Source organism: Danio aesculapii, chromosome 15 (genome assembly GCF_903798145.1).
Source record: "Danio aesculapii chromosome 15, fDanAes4.1, whole genome shotgun sequence".
In the NCBI taxonomy this organism is placed as follows: Eukaryota; Metazoa; Chordata; class Actinopteri; order Cypriniformes; family Danionidae; genus Danio; species Danio aesculapii.
This window is the reverse complement of record NC_079449.1, coordinates 12,959,032-12,981,140: the sequence shown is the minus strand read 5'-3', so window position 1 is coordinate 12,981,140 and position 22,109 is coordinate 12,959,032. Positions and strand designations below refer to the sequence as shown.

The 22,109-nt window shown below is 34.6% G+C and overlaps 1 protein-coding gene across 1 annotated transcript in view; it reads right to left on the bottom strand.

The window, feature by feature from the left end:
* The window catches only part of col4a4 (collagen, type IV, alpha 4), an 85,899-nt gene that overhangs the window by 23,028 nt on the left and 40,762 nt on the right, over positions 1-22,109 (bottom strand). The window contains exons 3-24 of the mRNA XM_056474100.1: positions 19,853-19,987; positions 19,724-19,768; positions 17,665-17,781; positions 17,467-17,535; positions 17,228-17,263; positions 17,025-17,087; positions 16,245-16,280; positions 15,432-15,473; positions 15,271-15,351; positions 14,781-14,825; positions 12,655-12,717; positions 11,633-11,677; positions 11,174-11,227; positions 11,027-11,087; positions 9,122-9,226; positions 8,810-8,902; positions 6,974-7,036; positions 6,610-6,699; positions 3,343-3,503; positions 3,172-3,244; positions 2,235-2,341; positions 931-1,114 (exon numbers count right to left, since the gene is read on the bottom strand). Of these exons, the coding sequence (XP_056330075.1) occupies positions 931-1,114; positions 2,235-2,341; positions 3,172-3,244; positions 3,343-3,503; positions 6,610-6,699; positions 6,974-7,036; positions 8,810-8,902; positions 9,122-9,226; positions 11,027-11,087; positions 11,174-11,227; positions 11,633-11,677; positions 12,655-12,717; positions 14,781-14,825; positions 15,271-15,351; positions 15,432-15,473; positions 16,245-16,280; positions 17,025-17,087; positions 17,228-17,263; positions 17,467-17,535; positions 17,665-17,781; positions 19,724-19,768; positions 19,853-19,987 (1,768 nt within the window). The remainder of the gene's footprint in view (positions 1-930; positions 1,115-2,234; positions 2,342-3,171; positions 3,245-3,342; positions 3,504-6,609; positions 6,700-6,973; positions 7,037-8,809; positions 8,903-9,121; positions 9,227-11,026; positions 11,088-11,173; positions 11,228-11,632; positions 11,678-12,654; positions 12,718-14,780; positions 14,826-15,270; positions 15,352-15,431; positions 15,474-16,244; positions 16,281-17,024; positions 17,088-17,227; positions 17,264-17,466; positions 17,536-17,664; positions 17,782-19,723; positions 19,769-19,852; positions 19,988-22,109) is intronic.

Below are 22,109 nucleotides of genomic sequence, written 5' to 3'. Positions count from 1 at the left end.
TTCACTGAGCAGTATAGAGTCCCCTTCACTATACTGGGGCATTAGGACCAACACAGACCCCAAGTTGAGCACCCCCTGCTGGTCTCACTAACACCACTTCTGGCAGCAACCGAGCTTTCCTATGTGGTCTTCCATCTAGGTACTGACTGGGCAGCCCTGCTTAGCTTCAGGGGGCAACCATGTGAGAGTTGCAGAGAGCTAGCTGCTGGCTTATTAATTGTGGCTTATTCTCTGCCTATTATTATGATACTGGCTATTTGTACTTTTAAAGTACATAAAGATCTTATTCTACATTCCTAATCCTAAACCTAACTACTAACTATTAATAAGCACCAAATTAGGGGTTTATTCAGCTAAAAGGCTGTTAATGAGAACTATGTCTTAAAAAAAGTGTGGCCGAAACCTTCGTAACGTTATAATTCTCACTTTTAATAAATATCACTTTTGATTAATGTAATGCACTCTTTTTAAATTAAAGAAGTAATTCCTTTGTGAAAAATTCTCACAGAACAGAAACATTTAAAATCTTCTGTACTGATATTTATATTAACTATACTGACCCTTTTTTTGATGTATGAGCAGGCATTGCCATTTAAATCTATTTGGCTCAAGACTTCAGCTCTCATTCACTACCATTGATTTTTAGATGTTTAAAACAGCTTGTTATGATGCTTGATGTTGCAAACTGATATTTTATTATTATATTATTCTGCTTTGTCTGTATAGTCATGAACACACTTGTTTGTAGAGCAAGTAGTTTGACCGTTTATTATTCTGAGTTATTTCTCCCATAGGCGACTGAATTGGAAGTTCTAAAACGATCGCAAAAATGAGCGCACTTTCGCATTGTAGAATAAGGCCAGTACAGCTTTAGCATTTTGAGGCTTATATTAGTAGAATATGAACCAGTCTCAGCACTGTGACTTTCACCTTGAAGCCCTTTAGGGCCAGGGAATCCTGCCATGCCTTGAGGTCCGGGGTCTCCTTGTTGTCCCCGTCGCCCGATTGACCCCATAATACATCCACCAGGAGGTCCAGTCTGACCCCTGATGCCTTTCACACCAACAGTGCCCTGACACCCTCTGTCACCTGGTGGACCAAAGAGATCATCTCCCTGGAAGGAAAAAATATATACATAATAAATCCGTTTGAACATATTTAAAGTGGATCCAGACTTTTCATCAAAGTTGCCCTAAAACTATTGACCACACCCATTCTTGTCTTGTCAAATGTTAACTACAACTGTAACAAACGAACATTATACCTTACAGCTAAATTAATAGAAAGAAAAGATGCAGTAATGACCTATCGCTTAACTTTACAGTCATTTTAGTACATATATCTTAAACTGGTATTCATTTCTGTGATGGCAAAGTTGAATCTTCAGTATCAGTCCTTAGTCTCAGGTATGTATATATATATATATATATATATATATATATATATATATATATATATATATATATATATATATATATATATATATATATATATATATATATATATTATTAGTGCTTATTTTAGTGCTGCCAAACAATTAATCTCAACCAAAATAAAAGTTACATTTACATAATGTGTGTCTATTCACTGTGTATACATATTGTGCCAGGTCAAATATTTGCAGCATCATTTAGTTCTCAAGCAAGAGGGGTAATCACAATCATCCAAAAATCAATTCCATTTAAGACAGATAAAATAATACGGTGGCGCAGTGGGTAGCACGATCGCCTCACAGCAAGAAGGTCGCTGGTTCGAGCCTTGGCGGGGTCAGTTGGCATTCCTGTGTGGAGATTGCATGTTCTCCCCGTGTTCCCGTGGGTTTCCTCCGGGTACTCCGGTTTCCCCCACAGTTCAAAGACATGCGCTCTAGGTGAATTGGGTAAGCTAAATTGTCCGTCGTGTTTGTGTGTGTATGGATGTTTCCCAGTGATGGGTTGCAGCTGGAAGGGCATCAGCTCTGTAAAACATATGCTGGATAAGGGACGATCCCATAAGTAATAAAGGGACTAAGCCGAAAAGAAAAAAAAAGAATAAATAAGTTATAAATATAGTTATAACAATTTTATTTATACATTTAAATAAACATTTTCTCAAATATAAACATTTCTATATACAGGATTTCTATATACACTGTTTCTATTTACAGAATATTATGTAAATACAAGCTTTTATTTTGTGATTAATCTTTTGACAGCACTAATGTACACATAAACTCTTTTAAACTCATGGCTTACTAAAGGTCCAGGATCTCCAGGGTCGCCATCTATCCCATCAACCCCCGTTTTCCCAGTATATCCTTGTTTTCCATGTTGTCCAACAGGTCCCAGATCACCTTTCTCCCCTTTAACAAAATTGAAAAAATATTCTGATAAAGTTCTGATGAATTTTCATGTAAAAAAAAGATGAGGGATTCGCTAAATAATTTGATCAGGATTTGATCAACAACCAGAGATATAAAGATATAAAGATATAAAGATATAAAGTCTCAAACTCAATTCCTGGAGGGCCGCAGCTCTGCATAGTTTAGCTACAACCACCTCCAACTCACACCTGCTTAATAGTCTCTAGCAGTCTTGAACACTTTGATTAGTTGGATTGGCTGTGTTTGATTAAGGTTGAAGCAGAACAGTGCAGAGCTGCGGCCCTCTAGGAATCGAGTTAAAGACCTATGGATTAAGACATTCTACAGTTTTATAATTTGCAGGGCAGCATGGTGGCGCAGTGGGTAGCATGCCTCACTGCAAGAAGGTTGCTGGTTCGAGGCTCGGCTGGGTCAGTTGGCGTTTCTGTGTGGAGTTTGCATGTTCTCCCCGTGTTGGCACGGGTTTCCTCTGGGTACTTTGTCCAAAGACGTACACTATAGGTGAATTGGGTAGGCTAAATTGTCCGTAGTGTATGTGTGTCAATGAGTGTGTATGAATGTTGATGGGTTCATTCCTCTGTGGCGATCCCAGATTAAGCCGAAAAGAAAATGAATGAGTGAATGAATAAAGAGCAGACCCCAAACACACACACATCTTGTTTTGATGCCCTTCATGGGGATCAAGAGTTAATTAGTTAAATTAATCAAACCCAGCTGTAATTCAAACCCTGTTTATGCTGTATTATAACATAAATCACCATTGGTTTTACACAATTTGTGGTTAGTCTTAAAATGTTTAAACACTTCACCTTTTCTGCTTAACGTCATGACCTCTCCTTTCTTTCCTTTCACACCTCTGGGACCCGTTAAGCCTCTGGAACCCTAAAAATCCACAACAGACACACAAAACAGGAAATCTTTACAAATGCAAACACAAGCACAAACACATTTTCACATGAATCTCGAGCAGGTGTACATACAGTTATCCCATTCACACCATTGTCTCCACTAAGCCCAATTTCACCAAGGGGACCTCTGAAACCTTTCTGCCCAGGATCACCGGGGTCACCCGGAGGGCCTGGAGGGCCAGGATCACCAGGCAGATCCCCAGGAGGATCACATGCACATCCTCCATCAGGACCTGAGAGAATGTGATATAAGCAGGTATGTTTATATTGGTTAAAAAATACGCTTTGCTGCCCTCTAATGGACACACAAATCAATGCAAAAATAATCAGCACCATGGACAGCTACACTCAAGATGCTCATATTTATATAATGAAAGAAATAGAGTGGAGGAACTATGACGTCACCTTGTAGGCTAATCGGATGCTAGCATAAAACAGTTTATTTATTTTTTTTTTTTTTATAAAATTTTCTTTGGAATTTTTGTTTGTTGCCTATTTTAGCTGTTTTTGTAAATTACTAATGTATAAAAAAGGAACAGTGGATAAAAGCTTCACTCGTGTACGTCGGGACTTCTTATTGGTCAAATAGGGACTCACCCCTTCAGCTTGAAAGCAGGTCCTTTTTTCTCCTGCTGGCGGATGCTAAAACTGCACCACCTAGTGGAAAATGCTTCACCATAAATACATTGAAACTTAAAAAAAGGCATAAAACTGTTTCCCTCGATAAAATCCCTATAGTATTTTCCCATAGGCTTTTCGAAGATTCCAAATAATAAGCTCTGTGTTCAAACACAGTTTATTACACTTACACACTTTGTCCAAACGTGGATCTGCGACAGAGAAACTACAGTTTTGGGAAACACCTGTCACTACATCAGTATTTCCCAAACAATGCATCGTACTATGATTGTACAATCACGAGTTATGTCATTGTTTGGGAAACGCACCCCAGTTCAGCTCGATGGCGTATAATGTCTCGACACTGCCTGTAGTCCCATTTAGCAACTTGATAGCAAAAGTCTATTTAAAGAAGTTTAACCAATTTTAAAACTCAAGAGTGTGATGTAACTGATGTGTTTTATGTCGTAGAATAAAACGTGAAAGTATCTTGAGTTTGTGTTAGCCACACACCTTATTTAAGTGATTTAACTGAAATCCCATTTAAAATACCCATTGACTTTGGGACGAGGGAAACGGAACTGCTAAAACGCTAACTCGCTTAAGGGTTTTTGCATACAAATTGACGTCATAATTCCTCCACTCTATTGTAGCAGCAACACTGTAAAAAATGCTGGGCTCCACAAAATTCATTCATGTTGTCCCAACACAAATTAAGTTAACTTAACACTTTTAACAAATTTATGTGGATTGAACATAAAAAAATTAAGTTGTCCCAATGAAATCTCAAGAATTGTGTAGTTTCATTTTAAATAAGTAGTTTGAACGAGCAAAGTAAAGCGAAGAGTGAAGCAAGTTTCACTCAGAAAATGCAAGCAAATGTTTAAAACTATTTAAAAAACAGTACATAACACTGAATTAGGCATGCTATTCTGATGCACACTGTAAAATAAGTGATTAGTTGACTTTACTCTGAAAAGTGAGTAAACCTGTTTACATTTTTAGTCACTTTGCGATTAGTTACTTTACTTGAAAACAGTGAGTAAACCCATTACTTTCAAATTATTACGTAAATGAACTCTGCATAATTATAAAAATTAAGTTATGTCAACTTAATTCCGAGTTACAATGGGTTTTCTCACTTATTTAAAAGAAAAGTCAACTTGTTGGTTTTAAGGCAACAGGCTTGCTCACGTTTTATAACGTATAAAGTAATGAATCTCTTTCTACAGTGCAGAAAAACAGAACTAGTATTTTCTCTTAGATTTTTTCAGTGTATTATTCATACAGTTTTGCTCTCCCTGTACAATCAATTTATAACAATTTGATAGTGCTTCTACAAAACCCTACAAATAAGCTCCTCATAACATTTCTCCATGTGTAATACAATATGCACATATTCCAGATGAACTTATTAATGAGATAAATCAGATATTGTAGAAATAAAGAGCAAAGTGAACTCACTACAATAGTGCAGTGTTTCTCAACCCTGTTCCTGAAGGCACACCAACAGTCCACATTTTTAACCTCTCCCTAATCAAACACACCTGAATCAACTCATCAGAACATTAGAAGAGGCTCCAAAACCTGAAGTTAATGGGTCAGATAAGAGAAACACCGAAAATATGTACTGTTAGTGTGCCTCCAGGAACAGGGTTGGGAAACACTGCAATAGTGTACACTCAAGTCATGATGTAAAATGAGTTACTAATATGAAATGACATAACAAAATATCAATAAATAAAATCAGTACTATTTAAAAAAAAACTCTTTTGACTGGTTTACACTACCATTTAAAATAGTTTTTTGATTGTTTTCAATAATATTTTATTACGTTCCTTCAAGCTGCATTTATATATCAAAAATAAAGTGAATCAATAACATTCTGCTATTTTCTTACAACTTACAAGTAAGTAAGTAATGTGTATTTATATAGCGCATTCATCATGGATGGCCATACACTCAAAGAGCTTTACATTCATGAGGGGTGTCTCTCCACACCACCGCCAGATGGCAGCCACAGGACAACAGTTCCAGTATACTCACCACACACCAGCTTTTGGTGGAGTAGAGAGACAGTGATAGAGCCAATTCAGGTAGGTACAGTTAAATATGTTTCAGAATTTATATACAATTATAAATAAGGGCGACGCAGTGGCGCAGTAGGTAGTGCTGTCACCTTACAGCAAGAAGGTTGCTGGTTCAAGCCTCGGCTGGGTCAGTTGGCGTTATTGTGTGGAGTTTGAATGTTCTACCTGCATTCGCGTGGGTTTCCTCCGGGTGCAGGTTTCCCCCACAGTCAAAAGACATGTGGTACAGGTGAATTGGGTAAGGTAAATTGTCCGTAGTGTATGAGTGTGAGTGAGTGTGTATGGATGTTTCCCAGGGATGGGTTGCGGCTAGAAGAGCATCCGCTGCGTAAAACATGTGCTCGATAAGTTGGCGGTTCATTCCACTGTGGCGACCACAGATTAATAAAGGGACTAAGCCGAAAAGAAAATGAATGAATGAATGATAAATAAATATATAAATAAATACAACGACTTTTAATCAAAATAACACATCTTCACTGAATAAAAATGTCATTTCCCTAAAAACAATCTCACTGACCCAAATCTTTTTGAAACAAATTTACATAACACTTTTTTTCATTACCTTTTTATGTAAATTTTTTTTTGATATATAAATTATAAAAACATATATCTAGGTATCAAACCTCACCTTTTCTTCCCTGGACACCTTTATATCCGACAATCCCTCTCTCTCCTTTTCGTCCAAGATCTCCACGTTCACCAGGAAGGCAGTAATAACCTTTATCACAGACAGACACTTTAAGCACTATACACTAGTTGGATTTTGAACTTATATGTACCAATAGTGTAACATAATATATTATTACGATGTGATTGTACAGTAAATGTGACTCATGTTGTGCTCACTGCAAACTATTCACTCCAAACACATGACAGATAAAAGAGACAAATGTTGACAGCCTGACAGGATGAACATGCACATAAACACAACATGCAAGCAGGCAAAAAATAAAAAGAAATATGACATGCTATTAAAGAAAATATGAACTCACCAGGAGCACCAGAATTTCCTTTTTGTCCTTTAGGTCCAGGAAAACCCCGTTTTCCAGGTTCCCCTAAAAGGCAAGCAATGATATGATACAAAACTATTTAGAAAATCATAATCTTTCTTTTGTGACATTAAAATAAGAAGTATGGGAAAACTACAGGCAGTAAGATTTTACACACACACACACATGCACGCACACACGCACACACGCACGCACACACAAACTAAATGAATATTAAATGAATATTTAAACACTGAGAGGGTCAGTCATGAAAAAAAAGGTGTCTTGGTTTCCACAAAAATATGAAACTGTTTTTAACACTGATAAAATAATAATAAAATGATATAATAATAATAGCAATAATAATAATAATAATAATAATAAAAATAGTAATAATCATAACAATAAAAATAATATAATAATAATAAAATAATATAACAATATAATAATAGTAATAATAATGATAATACCAATAATAATAATAATAATAATAATAATAATAATAATAATAATACCAATAATAATAATAATAATAATAATAATAACAATAATAGTAATAACAACAATAATAACAATATAATAATAAAATAATATAACAATAAAATAATAGTAATAATAATAATAGTAATTGTAATATCAATATAATAATAATAATAATAATAATAATAATAATAATAATAATAATAATATAATGATAACAATAATAATATAATAGTAATAATAATAATTAAAAAATAATAATAATAAGGTCCTTGAGCAGCAACCAATTTGACCAACATACAAATGAATGGAAAATGTAGCATTTTTGTTATTTGTCTATAAAATCTGTATGTTTTAATGTGTGTGTATATATATATATATATATATATATATATATATATATATATATATATATATATATATATATATATATATATATATATATGCAAATAATGCTTGATTTTTACTTGAGTCTAACTTTGCAAACTGAAGTTTGAATCGTGTATTTTTCGGTATTTCAGTGGATTTGTTCTGTCCTGAAGCTCTGTTGAGTTCTACAGGCCCCTCTAGTGGCAGAAATCATCAAATGCATGTTTATGTGATTTTTTTTTTGTTCTCCCACAAACTCAGTGATCCAGTGCATAATAATGTATTTGGATGATGTGTGTATAAATATGATGGACAAACTATGACAAACTGTTCATTTGAGAAATAAAAAAATTACAAGAAATTTAAGTTAAAAATTACCGGAAATTATTTTATTATTTAGATTTTGGAAAGCTAAATCACAAGGGTTACAATTCCAGTGATATTTCATGAAACTTTTTTTTTAATATGTAAAGTATTAATCTCACTGACCCCAAGGTTTGAATGTTAACACATGTGTATATTTTATGTGAGTCTTATGTAGTATCCACTTACCAGGAGGGCCATTTGGAGAGTCATAGTACGGCAAAATCTTCTGCTCCCCTACTAAATTAGCTTTAAAAAATAAAAGACAAATAATAATGTATATTTTCATTTTTGAATATTTCATAAATCTTCAGCACAAATATTAATCTCTTAAGGCTTTAGGCTTTTAAAAACTATTTCACATTATGTACACAATGTGTCATGTTAAGGACAAAACCACAGTTCAACCTACAGCTACTTACACCGTCTATGTTTCTTACCATCATTAATACCAAATAAAATACAAAAGCAATTTATTGAAGCTACAAATGATAATAAAAACGGAATTACAACTTTTAACAAACATTTTAGCCACACACATGCCATGCTTCTTTTAAATCATCTAATAAAATGTAGTTTTGTTTAGTTTAAATCATGGAGATAAAAACATATATCCATATATATTACCGTAGCTCATAAGTGACCCATATATTTTTCCAGGGTCACCTTTTTGTCCTTTGAGTCCACTGAGACCCATTAAACCAGTGTCACCCATTGCACCTAAAGAATGTCAAGATTCTGAATGTTTAGCTTCACACACAAGTTATATAGTAGACAGCAAGCAGTGAATTTTAGGTCTGGCATAAACTGTACAATCTAAGAGAGACAAAACAATTACACTTTAAAATTCACAATTTATTTATTTAATTCTGTAGTCTGTCATAATAATTGAATCTATAAGGATATTTTTGATTTACAGTATTTTAAGGTAGTTTAGACCTGCTATAGATAGTCCTCGATCACCAGGGGGTCCAGGTATACCCATCAGCCCTCTGTCACCAGGTGCTCCAGGATTTCCAGGTGGTCCAGGATCTCCAGGTGGTCCTAGATCAAACATTTAAAAAAAACACAGAATTAATTATACATTCCATGTAAGTATAATATATCTATCTATATAATATAAATATAGATATCTATATAATATAATATAGATTTTACCCATAATTGTGAACTGCTTTTGTGAACGTAAGAGCTGAATTTCAAATGTGCTAATAGGCATATGGCTTCCACCAGAAACTATTAGCAGTAACCAATCAACAGTTCAACCTACAGCTACTTACACCAGTAACCAAACACTGAAACACATGACCAATCAGAGTAGAGCAGGCTCTCAAAAAATAAGGGGGGTAAATAGACTGGATGCTTGAACTAACCATTTCAGACACTGGGCTCTATTTTAACAATATAGGCACAAATTAAAAATCTTTAGGGCAGTAAAATAAGGCTTGTGCCCTGGTGCATGGTCTAACAGGGTTGTGCTTGTTCTCTTAATGAGTTATGGGTGTGTTTTGAGCATAATGTGCACTAAACCAATCAGCCTCATCTCCCATTCCCTTTAAGAGTCAGTTGCGTCACTATGGGGTGTTTGCTATTTACATGGCGGATTTTGTGAGTGGAAAAACTGAATGCTTCACTAGCGAGAAACCAGTTAGACCATCTCAAGCGTGAGGATAAAGAACAAGCCTCCTCCATTCGGCCTCTTTATTTTCTCTTTGGTTTACTTTTTACTTTACCCCTTTACTTTCGTGGGAAAGGAAACTCCAACGGCGTTGTGAGAAATCCAACAGCCTACATATTTCATTTGCTTTGTTAAGCGCAAAGATTTGTTTCAAAACTCTTTCTAAATTCAGTTCTAATTTCCAGCAAACAAATAAATGAACAATTATAACGAAGTGTGGTCAAAGTTATATCCAAACACACGTCCTATTCTTATGCCCCATATGGTGATCCATACGTCTCAAAAACCCAACAGGTGGACAAATCTAAGCTTGTTTTTATTAAAACAAATATAAATATGCATTTATTTAATAATACTGCTAATAATAACAACATTATACAAATGCAAATTGTCATGAACAACTGAAAAAAGCCACTGAGTCTCTTAATATATGCAGTTTTTTATGCTTGATTACAAAAACAAAATGCAAATACATTAAGTAGACAACTGATTTGATTTTAAAATTGTGTTTGCAGAAAACAAAGAAACTGCAAGCCTCATTTGCATTTTTTGTTTTTAATCTGATGTTATTTTTGTCTTTTCTTTAGTAAAACCTTTCTACAGTGCGCACACATCTAAAATCTCACAACCAGTGGAAATAATCATCCATAATTTAATATTTTAAATTTTTCTGGCTCATAATTTTATTATCATGCCAATAATGATACTTTTAAACTACTATGACTGATATAGCAGCCAATATATTGTGCATCCTTATGAGTATGAGTTTGACTTTAGATGGATGTACTGTCCGTGTTCGCATGGGTTTCCCCCACAGTTCAAAGACATGCGCTATAGATTAATTTAATAAACTACATTGTCGGTAGTGTATGAGTTTGCGTGTGAGTGAATGAATGTGTATGGGTTGCAGCTAGAAGGACATCCACTATGTAAAACATATGCTGGAATAGTTGCTGGCGACCTCTGAAATAGAGACTAAGCCGAAGTAAAATGAATGAATGAATGAATGAATGTATGTACCGATGTACTGTAAACCTGTATACAGTAGGTGACCTACAAAACAATTTAAGAAACTATAATAACAGCAAACTAGGGACACCCTAGGCAAGTCTGTGTTCATCTTAACATGTTTACAATGTAGTTGTGTACTTGTTGTACTGTATTACCTATCACATATTTTTTAGATTCAACCGGTTTTCCTTTAGGTCCAGGGTCACCTGGGATGCCCTGTCACACATTCACAACAAAAGCGTAAGAGACAGAACAACACAGGTTTAGATATCTCTTACTACAGCATTTTTATTAAGTCAGACCATCAGCCCTTTGGTGCCATAGAGACCAGGGAGACCATTCACACCACGTTCAGCCTGTATATAAAAAAAAAACATACATCAGAAGTTGCACAAAAAGTGTAATTAAACATTTAATTACTTAGAATAAACCTGCTTTAAATACAATCAATAATTATTAAAGCGATAGTTCACCCACAAATACCCTTGACTTGTTCAAAACCTATTTTTAAACCTAAGATAGTTTAAAAAATGCTGGCAGCTGGCACCCATTGACTTTCATTGCAATTTATTTCCCTAGTGTGGAGGTCTATGTGTACCATTAACCAGCATTTTTCAAAATATCTTCTTTTGTGTTCAACAGAAAAAAGAAAATCATAAAGGTATAACACCACATGAGGGAGAGTAAAAGATAAGGTAATTTTCATATTTGACTGAACTTTTCCTTTAATAATAATAGTTATACATTATTTATAGGTGTACCTTAGGTCCTTGACGCCCCGTTTGGCCTGGATATCCAGGTGGACCCTATGATTGTTAAAAAGAATTATGATAACATAAATAAATCTATTACAAAATATATCACTAAAATGTCCAAGCTGAGTGATGCAGTGGTGCAATAAGTAGTGCTGTCGCCTCACTACAAGAAGGTCGCTGGTTCGAGCTTCTGCGTTTCTGTGTGGAGTTCGCATGTTCTCCCTGCGTTCGTGTGGGTTTCCTCCGGGTGCTCCGGTTTCCCTCAGAGTCCAAATACATGCAGTACAGGTGAATTGGGTAGGCTAAATTTCTCCGTAATGTGTAAGTGTGAATGAGTGTGTATGGATGTTTCCCAGAGATGGGTTGCAGCTGGAAGGGCATCCGCTGAGTAAAACATGTGCTGGATAAGTTGGCGGTTCATTCCGCTGTGGCGACCCTGGATTGATGAAAGGACTAAGCCGAAAAGAAAATGAATGAATGAATGAATGTGCAAGCTGAGAGTTTAAGGCCTGCCTTTGCCTAAGGCCTTCTGCCTTTGTATCCCATTGAACTCATACTTGAGCAATCTGAATGTACGAAATTTGGTTCATTTGACGATCCCATGTAAAGACTCTGTATGCAAGGTGTTATGCTAGGTTAGTTACTCACTCTAGATTACTCACCTGATGTGTTTCACCTCACAAAAACATTCCACTCAAGTAGAATTGTTTGCACTTGTGCAGAAATGCCTCAATATTTGCATGTTTGCATTGACTTTGTATGTAAACTACTCTAGCCAATACTCAATTTCCCTTTTGGTGTGAACCCAGCATTATGATTTGTTGAAATGTTTTGATTGGTAAGTTGGGAATGCTATAATTATTTGTTTAAAGTATTATGAGATTATTGACATTAGATGTTTTTTGTCTTCTCAGTTGGTTTGAGTGTTAGGACAGTTGATTTGGTCAGTGCTTGTTTTGGATCAGCTGATTGTAGTGTTTAGAAATATATGTACTCATATGTTAATGTCAATTAACGAATCGTCTTACTCTGACTCCAGGCAACCCAATCACGCCTTTCTCTCCTTTTTCTGCTGAAGCCCCTTCAGGACCCTGAAAAACACATAAATGCAATGACACATTAATAACTTTAACACACAACTGACATTACAAATGTGTCATCCCTATACCCTTGGAAAGAACACTATTTGAGGGGCATCATTTTGTAGACTAATTCAATCCCACAATGCACTGCAAAAATTAGTGTAAACACAGGTTCAGTGGCTAAAGGAGCTCTATAATGCTGAGTTAAAATTGTTATCACTGAAAAAAGCCTGACAGGATGATCGGCAGCCCAACACAAAGTGCTGTTGTATAAGACTAATTGGCTTTATTCGGCAAAATACAACCAAGTGATTCGGTCTTGTTAATACTTGTTTTGGTGGCAGAGTCTAGACACTAGGCCTGTCATGTCTTGTATGTTGTGCTCTGCTCGAGTTTTCTTGAGCCGAGCACTGATTTTCTGTCTTTGTCTGTCTTCGTCTTTGTATGAGCACCATCCTGGCCGCAATCGGGCCGTGAGGTTCGGGCGTGCGCTCTCATCCTGGTGTGTTTGTTGTTTTGTTTGCGGCATGGTGTTTTCGTTCTCAGCACTCCAGTCTAGTTGGTTTCAGTTTCGGTTGGCGCTGGAATCATAACATGCATGCCGCGTGTGTGAGTGCATGGTAAGTGTTTTATTTATCGTGTACCAGTGTCTTGCGTTCTGTCTGTGTTGTTTCTTCGTGTCATGTGCTCTCATGTCTATTGTCTATTCCCACCCTCCTGGTTAACCCATTATTAGTTTATTCTGTTCACCTGTTTGTTTGTTAATGTGTTCTGCTTATAGTCTTCTCATGTCTGCTGTCCTGTGCTAGTTCCTTATACGTCATACTTCATGTTCCTGCCATATCTTGTCCTGAACTTCCCTGCCAGCCCAGTCAAGTCTGTTTTTTCTCTTTTAGTTATGTTTCCCCCCTCTGGGTGTTTTTTGTTGGTTTTCGTTTTATTTTTTTATTAATAAACCAATCATTTTCTCGCACTGGAGTTCTCGCTCCTTTCCCTAGCCCACATCGCTGACATCTGGATGTATTTTTACATGGGTACTTGCCACAAAACATAAAAATAAAAAACATTGTTCGGAGCTGAAATAGGTTAATAGATGAATACTAATTATTTAATTAAAGAAAATAATAAAAAACAAAACAAATAAATGAACAGAGCATACACTAGGTGGCACCAAAGAGATGTGGTGTTATCTCAGAATAACTTACCTTTAAATGTCGCTGACCAATCAGAATCAAGTGTTCCAGACAGACTTATAATAAAGTGTTATTTCCTATACAGTTAAAGTCAGAATTATTAAACCCAATTTATTTTTCCTTAATTTCTGTTTAACAGAGAACAGATTTTTTTCAACATTTCTAAACATAATAGTTTTAGTAACTAATTTTAATGACTGATTTATTTTATCTTTGTCATGATGACAGTAAATAATATTTGACAAAATATTTTTCAAGACACTTCTATACAGCTTAAAGTGACATTTAGGCAGGTTAGGATAATAAGACTATCGAAAAAAATTATAGCTTAAAGGGGCTAATAAGTTTGATCTTTAAAATGAGAAGTTTGAAATGTTTTTTTTTTTTTTAAATGAAAAACTGCTTTTATTCTAGCATAAATCAAACAAATAAGACTTTCTCCAGAAGAAAAACTATTATCAGACATACTGTGAAAATTTCCTTGCTCTTGTTAAACATCACTTGGGAAAAATTTAAAAAAGAAAAAAAATTCAAAGGGGGTTTAATAATTTTGATTTCAACTGTATATCTAACTGTTTAATTAAGGGTTGTGCATGCTACCATCAATGACATAATGGTTTTAATTACATGAGATCCAGAAAAATATTTCCAATACTACAGGATCTGGTGGTTTGCCAAGTTTCAAATTATTTTAAACAGCAAGCACAAAGTATGTAAAAGTGCAGACCTTTCCAATAAATTTCACTCATTATACAAAATTAGTGAAGTAATGCATTATTGTTTAGTAAGTGATTGTATAGGAGATGATTTTAAATACAGTATATCTTGCAGTATTAGTTCAGAATATCATTAGTTCAAAATAAATACAGCAATACTTACTTCCTGGCCAGGTATTCCAATATACCCCCTTGGTCCCTGTTCCCCCTAAAATAAAAAGTGTATGAATAAATATATGGATAAAACGGGTTATTGAATCTTTTCATCTCACAATTCAGATTGTTTTTCTTCACAACTCAATATTATTGAAATTCATATTTAGGAGTGAACTTCTGGCAACTCAAAACTGAGAAAAAATAAAAATAAATAAAAGATATATATTTATATATATAATATATATATATATTTATAAAATTAAATAAATTAATAATATAATATAATAAAAAAAAACTGTTTATACTGTAAAAGAGAACTACAAGTAGACAAGGCACAATTAAAAAAGAAATAAAAGTCAGGATTGAGATAAGAAGTTGAATTTTTTGTTTTAAAATTGTTTTAATGTATTATTGTTTTATCCCACTCTCAGAAATAAAAGTACGCATGCAGTCACATGCTACAAACTACAAACTCATTTCACATGTGGGAGTTTTACCTTTTCTCCTTTTATGTAGTCTTCTGGGTTGGGCTCTACATATTCAAATGGGCCTGGATCGCCCTGTATACCCTGATCGCCCTGTAAGAGAATTCCGATCCTGTCGATAAACAAACATTTATGCAAGAGGTAAAGCCACTGCTGTTGTGCGTTATATTCACCTCATCTCCTTTTGGTCCTGCCAGTGATCTTCCCGGGTCTCCCTAAGTGGAAAGAAGAAAAAAACTATCATAATATAAACAGCTTTACATTACTTTCAAAGGGTGGTCAGAGAAGAAGCATGAAGGGCAAAGAGGATATTAAAGGGGTCCAATTATACTTTTTTTTTTTTTTTTTTTTTACACGTAAATCTTTTAATGTTGCTATTTAAATACAAAAAGGATTTACACATAGCTCAAAGTCATGCAAAGGCATTTTTTGTCATTACAAGTCAGTCACTGTTGCGGTACCCTTTCAAAAGGTACACTTTTGCACCGGACAGGTGGACATTAGTACCTTTAGGATACCCTTTTGTAAATTTAAGCTTCACTTTTGTACCTTTAAGGTAATATGAGGTATACATTTGTACTTTTTAGGTATTATTATGTACCTTTAGGAACCTGTAAGGAACAAACATTTACCTTTTGAAAAGGTATTGAACCCGCTCAAATGCCTTGATTGTGATATTATTTAGTTTTCTTTTAGGATCATACATGTCATAATATCCAGAATTCACAAAGTGTGTGAGGCCTACATGGGTTGTGTTTAATGTAGTGTCCAAAAGACACAGTTTCACAACTCTAATATACTGATACACATGTGGTTCCAGCCCCAGATGTTTACATTCAGTGACATAACTCATATTTAAAGATATACATGAAAACAGTGCACATTTTGAGCTTATACTTTACAAACAGATATTGGAGAGATATCAGACTTATACTACATGCTTTAAAAAGCACAAACGGGACATGGCATGTACATGTAGATCTCACCGGTGGCCCTCTTGGACCTTTAACACCTGGTTCACCCTAGAAAAAAGGAAAGAGAGAAAGAATAAACAAATAAATAAACACACACACACACGCAGTAAGTGCACCTCCGTTAAAAAACAAATATTTTTATCCATTTACATATTTTTTCATATACAGACAATATATTTTGGTGCATTTTATTACAGTTATTATAGTTTTTAATCACAGTACTACAGTTTACTACAGATATAGCCATGAAAATAGGAGTTTGGTCCCCTAATATCTTTAGGAATAAAAAGACAATACATTTAAATTAAAATCTATTGCATAAAATGTGCATATTCAACTACATTTTATATATTTTATGGTTATCTTGATTTTTCCTCTTTATTAAAATTTCTATTTAATATTTGCCCTAACATATATATTGGTGTCTATTAATTTCTTTTATTAAGTTTTTTTCCCAAAATGGCTTATAAGTATCTTATTGTATAGCATCCTATATAAAGTATTTATTTAAAAGAGAAATCTGAACTCTATGTATGACTACATACTAAAATATAACATTTTTAAACACTATAAAAATACTATAAAACACTATAAAACACTAAAACACTATAAAAATCATATTTTTAAAATACAAAATGTTACTTTTTGCATCCTTTCAGAAATTATGACAAATAGAAAAACAAATTGTTAATTTAATGAAAAGCAAAAGCAAAAAAAAAAAAAAACACCAATATTTTTATGCATCCAAAAAATGCTTTGTCAAAAGTATTCAATAAGAATTTTTTTTCTTACTTTAGGGCCATCAGATCCCACCCATCCTGGAGGACCTTTTGGGCCAGGAATCCCTTGAAGTCCCTTTATGCACATACAAACACAGACACACAAACAAAACAAACCTAACTAATAAATAATACTGGAATATAACACAACTACTCTACATTACACCAAAGTAACACGGCTGATATAAGTACAGCTCTTTTGCACTTAGTACATACTTGTGGTCCAACTATTCCTGGTGGTCCTTCGGCACCCTGTAAACAAGGGTAACACGTTTACAGATTGAGTTTAAAAAGATAATTTTACCGTAGTAAATCATTTTATTTCATGCACTGTGTAAGAAATCTAACATGTTGGCTTTCATAAACATCAGCAAAAACTTACATTTTCTCTCTTATCTGCATGGAATATATATTCAGCACTAAAACACATAACAAATTAATAGCATAAAACGTACAGGTTTTCCAGGTAGATAAATCGTCCTATAAAAGGGGTCTCCTTTGGCCCCTTTTAACCCAGGCAGTCCCTGAAACACACATGCAAGAGAAAAAGAAGAACATGATGATAGCGGATTGATTTTTATTACTGATTAGAAAAAGTGAATGTTAAGACCAGTTCACATTGATTTAAGGAGATGTTTGACATGGAGTCGTACCACAGGTCCTGGAAGGCCGGGATGTCCCACCTCACCATTCAGCCCACATTCCCCTTTGGTTCCATTACAGCCATCCTTTCCAGGAAGCCCAGGAAGACCACCAGGCCCAGGATGACCCTGCAAGATGACCGACATCATTTGGTATAAGTTCATGCAAAGATATGCAAGTAAATCACAAAAAAGAAACATTATACAATATAATATTGTATTATTGTGGTGATTGTATTATTTGTTCAAGTAATCAATTCAGTATCAATTATCGTAATAATAGAGATAAGAGAATTGACTCTCTTAAATCAATTCTGAACGTTTTGTGATAGCGGATGGCAATTTAGGCTATTTTTAACAGCAGATGGTGCTCTATGCTAGTTTTTAACAGTAGATCATGATCTAGGCTGGTTTCCAATAGTACTGTAGATGGTGCTCTAGTGCAGTTTTTTAACAGTAGACAGTGCTCATAGGCTAGTTTTTAACACCAGATGGTGCTCTAGGGCTATTTTATTTAACAGCAGATAATGTACTAGGCTAGTTTTTAACACTGGATGGTTCTCTATGGCTATTATTTTAACAGCAGATGATGTATTAGGCTAGTTTTTAACAGCAGATGATGATCTAGGCTGGTTTTTAAGTGTAGATGGCACTTTATGCAATTTTTTAACAGTAGACAGTGCTCTAGGCTAGTTTTTAACACCTGATGGTGCTCTAGGGCTATTTTATTTAACAGCAGATAATGTACTAGGTTAGTTTTTAACACTGGATGGTTCTCTATGGCTATTATTTTAACAGCAGATGATGTATTAGGCTAGTTCTTAACATCAGATGATGATCTAGGCTCGTTTCTAACAGTAGAGGGTGCGCTAGTGCAGTTTTTTAACAGCAGATGGCGCTCTAGGCTAGTTTTTAACAGCAGATGATGATCTATGCTAGTTATTAAAAGCAGATGGCGCTCTAAGCTAGTTTTTAAAAGCAGATGGTGCTCTAGGCTAGTTTTAAACAGCAGATGGCGCTCTAGGGTAGTTTTAAAAGCAGATGGTGCTCTAGGCTAGTTTTAAACAGCAGATGGCGCTCTAGGCTAGTTTTAAACAGCAGATGGCGCTCTAGGCTAGTTTTAAACAGCAGATGGCGCTCTAGGCTAGTTTTAAACAGCAGATGGCGCTCTAGGCTAGTTTTTAACAGCAGATGGCGCTCTAGGTACGTTTTTAAAAGCAGATGGCACTCCAGCCTAGTTTTTAACAGCAGACGATGATCTATGCTAGTGTTTAACAGCAGATAGTGCTCTAGGCTAGTTTTTAACAGCATGTGGCACTTTGAACTAGTTTTTAACAGCAGATCATGATATAGGTGGGTTTCTAACAGCAGATGGTGCTCTATGCTAGTTTTTTATAGCAGATGATGATCTGGGGTGTTTATTTTTTTAAAGACAGATAGCCCTTTAGATTTAGGCTAGTCTTTAACAACAGATGGTGCACTAGTCTAGTTTTTGACAGCAGATGGTGCTCAAGGGTAGTTTTTAACAGCAGGTAGAGCTCAGGGCTAGTTTCTAACAGTAGATGGTGCTCTAGTATAGTTTAAAACTTAAAGCAGATAAGTGCTTCAGATGGTGTTCTAGGCTAGTTTTTAACAGCAGATAGAGATCTAGGTTACTTTTGAACAGCAGGTGGCCCTTAAGCCTAGTTTTTTGACTGTATACTAAAATGCTCATGAAGAAGAGTGCTTGTGTGCTGCTTAAACTTTCCAAAATGTATTCATGATTATTTTACGCTCAAGTGGTATTTGAAAGCAATTTGAGTATGACTTTGTAAAGCATACAAGAAAATAAAATAATATAATATAATATAATATAATATAATATAATATAATATAATATAATATAATATAATATAATATAATATAATATAATATAATTTTTTTATTCCACATATTACACTGAAATAAAAGTATAAGATTTTATAAATACAGTTTATGAATTCTTTTAGCAAATATAAATTGTTTGCTGCAATTCAATTATCAATTATAACACAAAATATGATTTCTGTTAATACTGCAGGTTGTCACTTACAGGCACTCCATCTAATCCAGCATGGCCTTCAACTCCTCGAGCACCCTGTTACAAAACAGTGCAATAGAATGAAGTTTCTTGTTTTAAGTTGTACAAGAATCATGTGTGTATGCTTGCGTATCTGTGTACCAGTTCTCCCTTTGGACCAGAAACCCCAGGAAACCCTATTATTCCACGTTCTCCCTTATCACCACGAAGTCCAGGGGGGCCAGGAAAACCTTGGGGCCCCTGGGGGCCCTGGCGACCCAACATACCAGGATTCCCCTACAAAACAAGAGAGGGAGAAGATTTAATATGTAATACCTATCAGTTATCTCAAATGTCCTTACAGCCTACAATAGCAAAGGAAACAAAACAATGTAAAGAAATAAATGTCTGAAGCCTCTGTTACTTGTTCTAAAATGATCTTATGGTGATTCTCAATACCAAAAAAATGCTTCCTCATTTTGTCACACCTCCGTCCTCCAGCCCTTGATTTGACCCCTTGACCCAGGAACGGCTCAATGGTAGCTATAATGAAGGACATTTCAATTCTCTAATTGCACTGTGAGGATAAGTGGAATGAGGAAGCTTCCAGGGTGTGTTGCTTTTTATTATATATATTTTAATATCTTAAATAACAACTCTTCAACAAGATAGGGGCGGATCACTTGAATGCCGCTGATGATACTTTAAAGCGATGCTTGTGTGATCAAGAATATTTTCATTTGTGAATACATTTTTCTCCACATTTGCAGACTCAAGAAAGTAAACGAGGATGCAAAAACAAGAAATGAGATATTTAACCCAACAGTTGGGTTTGTCCATATTTGATTTAGCATTTTAAAGTGAATGATCAGAAAACAATACAAGAAAAACTTTACAACATAAGTGAATCACCTCTTCAAGCATGCATTATTGCACTAATTATTCTTTACTTACAAGCTCAAGCAAATTTGGCCTACAGAAAAATGTGTCTTTTATTACAGCAATACATTAAAAAAATTATCAACAATTAACTAAGCAGTTTTAACATTTACAAAGGATTATGAAAGATTTCAAATGTAAATAAATACTGTTTATACTTTCTATTTATCAAATAATCATGACAAAAATACATTGTGGTTTACACAGAAATATTATAAATAATAAACATTCAAGTCACACTTTATTTTGATGGTCCGTTTGTTGAATTAAGTTACATTGCATCTACCTGCCAACTAATTGTCATTAGATTATTTGTAGACTGTTAGGTTGGGGTTAGGGTTAGTGTAAGTTGACATCGACTTGCAAAGTTTCTTATAGGCAGTTAAATGTCTGTTAAAGGAGCAGTATCAACAGATATTAAGCAGACAGTCAATTAATACTAAAAATAAAGTATTACCAAGATTCCATGATAGATGTTTAAAAATGAAGCAGCACAATAGTTTATTGAACACTGATATTTATGAGTTGAGACATGTTTACTAAGCAGCAAACAAGCATATTAGAATAATTTGTGAACAATCACATGACACTAAACACTGATGTAATGCTGAAAAATCAGCTCTGCATGACAATTTTAAATTAATGAAAATGGAAGGTTTCCATTTTTATTAATTTAAAAATGTCATGCAGAGCTGATTTTTTTTCAAATATTAATAATTTTAATTTACAATGTCTCAGTTTTACTTTATTTTTAATAAAACAAATGCAACCTTGATGAGCATAAGATGATTAAATTTTTTTTTACCAACCCCAAATATTTGAACAATGTGTATTTTTACATACTTACCACAAGGATGTGCCAAAAGATCAGCAATATACAGTGCTCCATTCAAAGATCTGCTGTGTGTCACAAGATGCTGCTTATTTATGACTATCATATGATTGTGATTGGTTAGTGACATTAACTGCTCTCACATTATTTAAATGAGATTGATCAGTGATGTTAAGTGCCTTTAGATTGTTTAATTGCAATTAATAAGTGTTCTTGCATTGTTTTGACTGCAATTGGGCTGTGATATTGCAGTAAATCCTTGGATCCAGCTTGAGTGTCACAGTCAAAGTGTGATTAAATTATGTAGATTGTTAATAGTGACTCTCTTTCTCTTTGTATATGTATATATTTATATATTAGGGGTGTAATGGTAACGGTACGTGGCTGACAGTTTGGTTCATGTTTTCCCATGGCAAATATAGTCGGTCCAGAAAAAAAACACATCTGTGCAACAACTGAGCAGCCATTCACAATGAAAGCGTCCTTGATTTTGAAAACGCGAGATTCAGTGCTCAGCAGTTCAGCCATGTTGTCATGCTAACTTCCTATATAGAAGCTTGCAATGCTAGTGCCACCTCATTGTTCATCTGATTGATCCACTGCTCTGGAATTGACATTAACTAGTGCTGTTGCGGGTAAAAGTTAAAA